This window comes from Notothenia coriiceps, unplaced genomic scaffold (genome assembly GCF_000735185.1).
Source record: "Notothenia coriiceps isolate Sejong01 unplaced genomic scaffold, NC01 NC01_scaffold00014285, whole genome shotgun sequence".
NCBI classification, from domain to species: Eukaryota; Metazoa; Chordata; class Actinopteri; order Perciformes; family Nototheniidae; genus Notothenia; species Notothenia coriiceps.
The window spans coordinates 99358-108303 of NW_011346986.1; the positions used below are offsets into that span (position 1 = coordinate 99358).

An 8946-nucleotide genomic window follows, 5' to 3' on the forward strand; every position below is an offset into this window, starting at 1 on the left:
CAGTTTTATTAACCATGCCTCGTGTTACATATGACAAATTGTTTCCCGTACACACCGCAGCAGAAGGAACAGGCTTTCATTTGCTTAATAAAACAAAAAACTCTCAGTAGCTTTCATTGTCCTCCTTTGTTTGCGTCTCCTCCACTGAAACACACGAATGTAGCCACAAAATCAAAGTGGAGCACTTCGCTGCTCTTTCCCCAGCTGTTTCATTTTGCGCAGCCACTAAAATAACAGAAGAAAAGCAAGCTAGGTGTGAGTGAAATCCAAGTATTGAAAAGGCCTTCAGTGCAACCTCCAACTTGAGAATGTGTAACATTTAATTTAAGATGAACTTAGTTGGTCCCTGAAGGGCACATGAGGTTATTTCAATATGGAAAACTAACATAGATATACCAATACAGCAAATTAAAAAACAACATCTCCAAAAAGCTTCACGTGTCTGGTGCGAAGTGACCAGAAACTACCTTTTTAGAACCAAATGAATGATTTGGGTTGTATCCTTCGCGATTCAATGCCAGTTAAACTTGGGACCTAAACATACATTTGTTTTTTAAAGATTAAGAAGAAAAACAAAACTCAAACGCGGGACAAATTGTTTGTTACTTAAGGAGCAGAGGCCAGCAGGGAGTGAGCATGCCTGAGTGATTGAGGTTGAGAATTAACGAAGGTGTGTGCGTGGCAGACTGGCAGTCGAAGTGATGTTTTTCCACTCCGCATCTACTGTAAATGCCAGCTTTCATATTATGGAGCCAAGCTAAACACACACACACACACACACACACACACACACACACACACACACACAAACACGCACGCTGCAGATAGAGTATCAACCTGGCAAATTACTTCAGTCACCGCAAATATTTGCTCAGGTATACACTGCACTTAGTATTGCAGCTCATCAACACTACCTTCCAATTTGCATGATGTCAAGTTTACACTTTAGCAGCTTCTAAATCATCCTTTTGGTACAAATGGATGTTGTATCAAATAAATCAAGCGCTCCCTGTGCCTAACTGACCTTACATTGCCTCTGATTTCACATTATTGGATACTTACTTTAGATTACTTTGCTGCTAATATAGTTCCAGTTACAAGTGTGAGTAGCAATGTAGCTATAGGTGTGGTGCGAAATCATGACATAGTCCCCGTTGAAATTGCTAAATTATATTTTGTGAACACCATAAACTAAATTCTACTCACCCACATCATATAAGGGTGGAGACAGAAAACCCAGAGATGGATATTTTTCTACCGCAACACATGAAACCAAAGCTGTTTGCATGGCTATACAGTGTAGACATCATTAAAAAGGTGAACATTTGTATGCTGTGTCAAAAAATAGCAAACTGCTTCCAGATCCACAGGCTAATCAATTTCTTTGGAGTGTTAGAAAACATCTATTGAATCGCAATATTTCGTTTTTTGAGGTCTTGTAATGGTTTCTCAAAAACACTTAATCAACTTTAAATTGTAATAACAGCCAGGATGAACTCAGTCAATACTTAACGTTCTTTGTCATATGTTTGAATGAAAACGTTTTATGCCTAAAATGATGTGTTCTTTATACCATGTCAGTTTTTCTAAAAAAATATTTTAAAAAAACGCAATAGATCGCCATGCTTACAGAATCACAATATACCTCAATATATTAAATCATGATACATATGGTGTCTTCAGCACTATTAACTTAACTCATTGCTGAGTAATATTATTTTACTAGTGATAAGAAACATTTCCAGAAAAAGAAAACACTGGAGACTCTTCATGCTGTGTGCCAAAGCCTCCTCAGTCCTCAGGATCCTAAACCTTGTACGGTCATGTTATTGTGCTTCTGTCTCTTACTGTAACTCACATTGATAGAGTCAATGCAGACACATGGTATGTCCGATTTTGCAGTGTGCACATGCTGTAAGCCAGACGAACGCGGGCTTTAATATTTTATGTGATGTCTTTGTTTACAGTGTTAGGCGTTCAGTATGCACTCTTGGAGTCGAATGTGACACTGGCATGCAGGAAGTCACAAATCAGGTAAGAAAGAGAACTATTTCCTTGTTTGAATTAGAGTTGGGTTTCTTTGTCTTCTAATGACAAAGACATTTTTCCGGCACAGTCATGTGGGAGTTCAAAGGTTTTCTTCTATTAGCTAAAAAAAGAAACTGGGTAGCTCCGCCAGTCAGGACAGCATTTTGTTGGAAAAAAGCAGCACATTTTTTGACATTCCAGTAATCACAATAACACGTTTATCATAAAAGTTGCAGTGGTATCCATTGAAGACAAATGAATAGAATGCATTCTAAAGCCATCCTGATGCATTCATATACTCAATGCTGCATATAGCTTTACTTACCTTCCTTAAGATAACTGAACAACTCCTCCATTTTGTAGGTGGCCTGAAAGTCAATGTTTTTGTTTTCAAGGCAAAGAATATACATTATTGTAATACAAAGGGTTAAACAGTGCCTGCATTGCTACTGTAAATCAGGTGCAATAAGGGTACATGATCAGATTTGAGAGAGAGCCAATGGAGCATATCTTTTTAAATAAAGTAAAACACAAATAAGATGGTACACGTAAAATAGAAGTTGTATTGGCAGTTTATCAAAAGTACATTGTCCTAAGGTCACTTAGGAGTAAATACAAGCTCTGACTCAATGAAGACCCAATGTAGTCACAGCTGGTTTATTCAAAGAAATCACAGCTTTCAAATCCACACGTCTTTTGGCGGCCCACTACCAACTTAAAGACACAATAAAACTCAATATAGTCAAATATCTCAATGTCGAACTCAGCAAATCTGAAACGGGTATTGCCTGTGTAGCCAAAGTCTGATTTCTTTATTTCATCACATTCTATTTAGCCAACATTTGTATCCAAAGTGATTTATAATAGGTGCAGTCAACCATGAAGATACACACTAAAAATAGCAACAATCTAACATAAGCTGTTAATAGATTTGTATTTATTTCGAATTAGCCAGACCTTTATAAGTGCTACAAACATAAGTGAGTATTTATTTTTGTTTTATTTGCCAGTCAAAACAGGTAGGTATAATGTGCAATAGGTCTTTTATTTTTGTTCATTACTGATTAGATTGACTAATGTACTAACGGCTGTACTTTTAGTCTGTTATTGGTTATGATACATACAATATTAGCTGTTTCGTTTAAAAAAAGTTTTGTGATACGCAGGAAGGACTTATGTGTTTTATATGACAAGGCTTACAGGTTACTGAGTCCTCACAAGCATACAAACTAGTTAGAAATAAGTGTATTATGTTCCCTACCAGGACACCTGTGGTTTGGCATCACAACAACAGCGCCGTGTTGCCGTGGCACAAAGTCACATCTGACGGAACTTTAGTCCTGCTGCACGTCGACCTATCAGCGCAAGGCAACTACAGCTGCTATGACAACGGCGGGCTCCTCCTCCACTCTGTCAAACTCAGGCTGGGCCGTAAGTGTTGTTGTGTTGGGACTTGTCCTGACTCTCCACGCCTAATTTAGGAGTTATTACTTTTTTAACAGCTCTGCTATGCTTTTAGTCTCCCACTATGGAACCTTAGCTTTGGAAAAAAGAAAGTTCACTTTGAATATTTTAGCCTAAAAGCAGAAAAAAATTCTCTGTTTCTCCTCATTTTCAGCTCTTGTAAGTTCACCTCAACCTCTAGGTTTGTCTTTCATCTCTATATTCCCCCCTTTTTAAAAAAAAAAAATATATATATTTTCTTTTCTAAACATTTTATAAATGATGGCCTTCCGTCTACTACTACTACTACTAGATCCTATTTCAACGGGGATGATCAGAACAGCGCTACTGCTCCTCAGAGGAAACGGGTCTTATCAGCCGTCAAATAGACAAAGCCTTCCACTTCCTGTAACTGTCTCAAACAGGAAGCGTTTCCCTAAGTGGCCTTCCTTTGGAGGGACGGAGAGTTTTCCATGGTGCTGTCCAAGCCTCTGCTCAGATATTTTGGTTCATGATAGGGACACCAGAGCATAGAGCACTTTGATTTACACCTAAAGACAAGACATACTTCAATTATTACACCAGAAAACTCTCTTTCTGTCCTGATAATGAACTCTGTTTGATTCCTGTTTCCCAGACCGCCCCGGTTCGCTAAACATTTCCTGTCAAGTGCCCAATCACACGCATGTTCGCTGCTCCTGGGTGGAATCAGTGAAGACCTTCCTGCCAGCCCAGTACAACGCCATCTATAAAGTGTGAGTTACTGCAAGTCACACAGCAACGCCCAAGGTCACTCTCAGAATGGACTAGGAACTAACTAAATATAGTGCGTGTGCCACAGAGTTGAATTTTGAATGAAGCGCATTTACTGCGAGCCGTGGCACTCAGTGGAAAATGTTAACCACAACACATTACATCTCTTTTTTTTACGTTGCGACTGAAGAAACTGAAGTAGCATTGCATTTAGCATTCAGCTGTGGCGACATCTTAGTTATACATTTTTTTTCTTTGCAGTTTCCAGAATACACTTAATGAAATAAATCACCCAAAAAAATAAGGGTACATCAACTACTCACCCTGTGAAGAACTCTTGAAGAAAACTGGTCTTCAGGAGTTCAAAAATGGGTATTATTGTTGATGAATTTAGGTAAATTGCAGCCATGTTTAACAAAGAACACAATCATTTAAAACGTCCATTTTTAAACCCACACACAACTCAAGCCTTTTCATTTCCCAACCTAACTTTCCAAACACATCAGCTTTTCTTAAATTCAAGGTAACACAGGTTTGAGTCATTTATATATGATTGATATGGTCTTTTTTTATATACGTTTAAATTGTCCTTCAAAAAGAGAGCGCAACACTTAAACGTTTCTGTTTTGTTTTAAAGGACGGGTCAGGAGTCGAGGACATGCATTGTGGACGTCTCTCAGAAGCACTGTGATATAGTTCATCCTGCCTACTGGAGCGACAGACAAACCCTGAGCGTCCAGGAGACCAACGCCCTCGGGTCCGAGACAACATATGCCCGGATGCGTTTACATAAGCTATGTAAGGGTTGAACACACCGTTTGAATGAGAAATGTGTATGACGATTGTATATCTCTGAAGCACTTAAAGGTCACCTATTGTGCAAAATCCACTTCTTCATGTCTTTAATACATAAACATGTGTCCCCTCTGTGGAAAGAGATCTGAAAGTTTCAGGAAAAAAGATTCTCTCTCTTTTTGTCCTGATCCATTTCTATCAAAACCTGTCTGAAAATGAGCTGATCAGATTTGGGCCACTTTATGATGTCATAACGATTTGTTGGCTTGTGTAACCATTAGCCAATCACCAACCAAGGTAACCCCCCCCACCTTATCACCTCAATCTCCTCCTAGAGCACCATTGTGGTCTTTGTAACCAAATATCTCTCAGAGGGGCGTGGGGAGGGGCTCCTTATTTTCATCTAAAGTAACAGACAGAGAATCAGCATTTTTGAAACAGGGCTGAAACAGAGGGGATTATGGGATGAGAGACATGTTTTGTATATATCTGAGACCTATTATATATTGATGGAAAACAGTCTAATAGGGGACCTTTAGGTAACCTTCATGATCAATGTTATAAACTGCGGCCAAATTGTTCAGCAGTCCTGTCTGTAATGCCAGTCCCTGGATATTCAATGTGCATCTGCAATCGTCTTTAGTTGTCCCATTTTACACCTACTGGTGAATTTAGTTTAAAAAGAACGCGGGGTATAGAGGGCCGTTTCTCAATGTCGAGTACAGCTGCTGCAGAGCCACTATTTCAAGTATACTACGTCATCGAGTGGCGCCGAATGCTGGGCATTTAACATGCATTTAAACAGTCCTTCTGCGCCACTCGATGACGTAGTATACTTGAAATAGTGGCTCTGCAGCAGGTGTACTCGGCATTGAGAAACGGCCACACACTGGCGTTGTAGCTTCAGTACAAAAATCGAGCTCAGGCATGCGAGTCGATTGACTTTCATAACCAATGGGCAACATAAAACTATACAAATCTAAGGATCTAACGCTATGAGCCATCATGGAATATTTTCTGTTGTTCTCGTGTATCTTTTTTGCTTAATAGCTGAAACCCAACAGTTACGTAGTTAGTGACGTTTAATAGCGTTGGCTTCACTGCGGTCCAGGCAGCTCTTTTTTTACCTCATTATCACTTTTATCAAAGTCTTTTCAGGTTCCCTGAGCACAATGCTGCTGCTGTGAAGACATGAAATACTTCCAGCAGGTGCAATGCTTGTTAGAACAATTGTATTTCTTTAAAACATCTGTCAAAGTCAGGCAGAGGTGGCCAGACATGAAAACACAACAAAATGGAACCTTCAAAATATAGTTAAAAAAAGGATGAAGCAAACTATGACAATTAGGAAATATATATTCATACAACACTCACAGACATACACACACAACTTTACTGCTGCACATCTTTTTCTAATGGGTTGTGTGACCTTTCCCTTTTGTTCCTCATATAACGACCTCAATGATCTTGTTTTGCGTGCGTGACGCGTTCTTGTTGCTCTAGAGGCATTCACAGCATCCTTGAGGCTTTATAGCGGCTGGTGTGCCAATTGAATAATGCCCAAGGATTTTCACAACCTCTTCAGACTTTATGTCAGAGTGCACTTTATAACATCAAGAGACGTGAGCGCGTGGGACAAGATTCAGAGAATGAATGGATCGTTTCTATGATAAACTAGGTGACAAGGTCATAGTGCATTTTCAGGTTGATTCTCTATGCATTTCCCAAAGATGCAACGATACATCATTCATACTTAATTCATACTTTCGTTCCATTCTGTCATGTGACTCATTGACTTGATATGTTCAGGGTTCCTACGGTCATTAAAAACCTGGAAAAGTCATGGAAATTCAAAATGCAAATTCCAGGCCCTGGAAAAGTTATGGAAAACAATATTTTCCCCTACATTTTGGAAAAGGCATGGAAATGTAACCAAAGTTGCATAAAATATAATTTATATTTTAGTCTCCAGTGGCTTTAGTCTGTAGGAGCTAGTAAGCCACCTATTGGATTTGTTTTAGATAGGCACAACATGTTTCATATGCAGACCTTATTTTCCAGCTTACCATGTTAAAATAAAAATGTTTCAGTGGTACTGCTGAGAAAGAGTAATTTTTTAGGTCATGAAAAATGAGGTAAAGGTCATGGAGAAGTCATGGAGAAGTCATTGAAAATCATTGGTGAAAAAGTGTAGGAACCCTGTATGTTGTTTAGCTTCCTTTTAACCAACCATCGGCTGCACCCTACCTTCTGTCTTCCCTTGCAGTGAAACCAAACCCTCCACAGTCGGTGTTGGTGAACGAGTTAGAAGGCTTTCCAAAGAGGTTGAACATCTCGTGGGAGCTTCCCTCCTCCTGGCCGCAGAGCCTTGGTTACCCCCTCCTGTTTCATATCAGATACAGGCCAGAGGGCTCCTTACACTGGTCAAATGTCAGTAAGCACTCGTTTGTATTGTTCATCCTGATATGACTTTTGCATCCTGTCAAAAATGTACATTGTATACTTTATTAAAGGGAATGAAATTGTAGTTTATCACATTATACTAGCAATTGAAACTATCTTTATTTTCTTCACTGTGATTGGTCCAAACCCAAAGCCCTGTTGTGTGTTATATAGGTTGTAGTGCATGTAAATGGTCTGCAAAGGAAAACATTCCAGCCAGAAGTAGTTTCTCTCCCACCCCTTTGTTGTGTTCTGTTACATGGTGATATAACTATATAACACTCAGCTAACCAATCACAGCAGACTGGGCTCTGGTTTCAGACAGAGGGCGAAAATATGCTTAAATGCTTAAAGTATGTAAACATGTCACAGTAGAGGCACACAATATAAAATATGAGCCTGAACATGTCGATAATAGGCCCCCCTTACATTCCCCTGGAATGTATGTAGTGAGTGTTCGTCCAATTCATTCAGAACCCATAATAATGCCCAGAACTATTCCCTGTCCTGTCTCTTTCTCAATCTTTTAGGTTCTCTCCGTGCAGAGTCCAGTGGTGATATTGGACGTCGTGGCCGGTCACCTCCATGAAGTCCAGATCCGTGCGCGGGACGAGCTGGACAATGAGAGCCTGTGGAGTGAATGGACGGCTGTTTCTCTCTGCAGGCCGTGGGGAGGTACGAACGATCTCAACATGCTTCACTGAGGACTCTTTACGTCCTTACACAACATCACTTAGGCATCTTACTTCCTACGACTTTTTACTATACGCATATTCATTGTGTGTGTGTGTGTGTGTGTGTGTGTGTGTGTGTGTGTGTGTGTGTGTGTGTGTGTGTGTGTGTGTGTGTGTGTGTGTGTGTGTGTGTTTGTGTGTGTGCCAAAATCCCTACGCTAAACGTACAAAGTCACACGTTTGCGAATTCCGATGTAACGCCCTTTTTTTTTTTTTTCTTTGCCATAAACAAACAAGACGTTTATTTTGTATTATGTACACTTTCCATAATCTAGCTTAATTGGTAGCGTTTTAACTATTATCCCTTCTATTCTTACACTAGTAAAATCTTACTGATACATGCCATTGATCATAAATGCAATCACTAATTTCTAAAATGCCCTCAAACTCTCTTCACTAAGACCTCACCGTTTCACATATTTTAGTAGACCTTTACACAGCAGACCGCCCTCGATGGAGACATCTCTTCCTCCGCGCCTCACCTTTTGATCGCTGTCGTGTCGTGTCTCGTGTCGTGTGTTGTGCTCGTGTGTGTGTGTGTTGTGTGTGTGTAGTGGTGTGTGTGTGTGTAGTCCAGTGTTAGGGTGCTGTGAATGTGTGTGTGTCTGCGCGTGTCGTTGTGTGTTGCTGTGTCGGCTGTGTGTGGTGTTCCGGTGTAGTAAGTGTGTGTGTGTAGTGGTGTGTGTATAGATCGTGTGGTGTGTTGTGTTGTTGTGTGTGTGTTGTGGTGTGTGTGTGTGTTGTGTGTGTG

The 8946-nt window shown here is 40.1% G+C and overlaps 1 protein-coding gene across 1 annotated transcript in view; it reads left to right on the plus strand.

Moving 5' to 3' along the window:
* Positions 1-8180, plus strand: part of LOC104948364 (interleukin-11 receptor subunit alpha-like) — a 46631-nt gene extending 38451 nt beyond the window's left edge. The window contains exons 3-8 of the mRNA XM_010774557.1: positions 1968-2034; positions 3293-3459; positions 4109-4226; positions 4862-5022; positions 7286-7449; positions 7992-8180. Coding sequence (XP_010772859.1) covers positions 1968-2034; positions 3293-3459; positions 4109-4226; positions 4862-5022; positions 7286-7449; positions 7992-8165 — 851 coding nt within the window. The 3' untranslated portion in view covers positions 8166-8180. The remainder of the gene's footprint in view (positions 1-1967; positions 2035-3292; positions 3460-4108; positions 4227-4861; positions 5023-7285; positions 7450-7991) is intronic.
* The last annotated feature ends 766 nt before the right edge of the window (positions 8181-8946 follow it).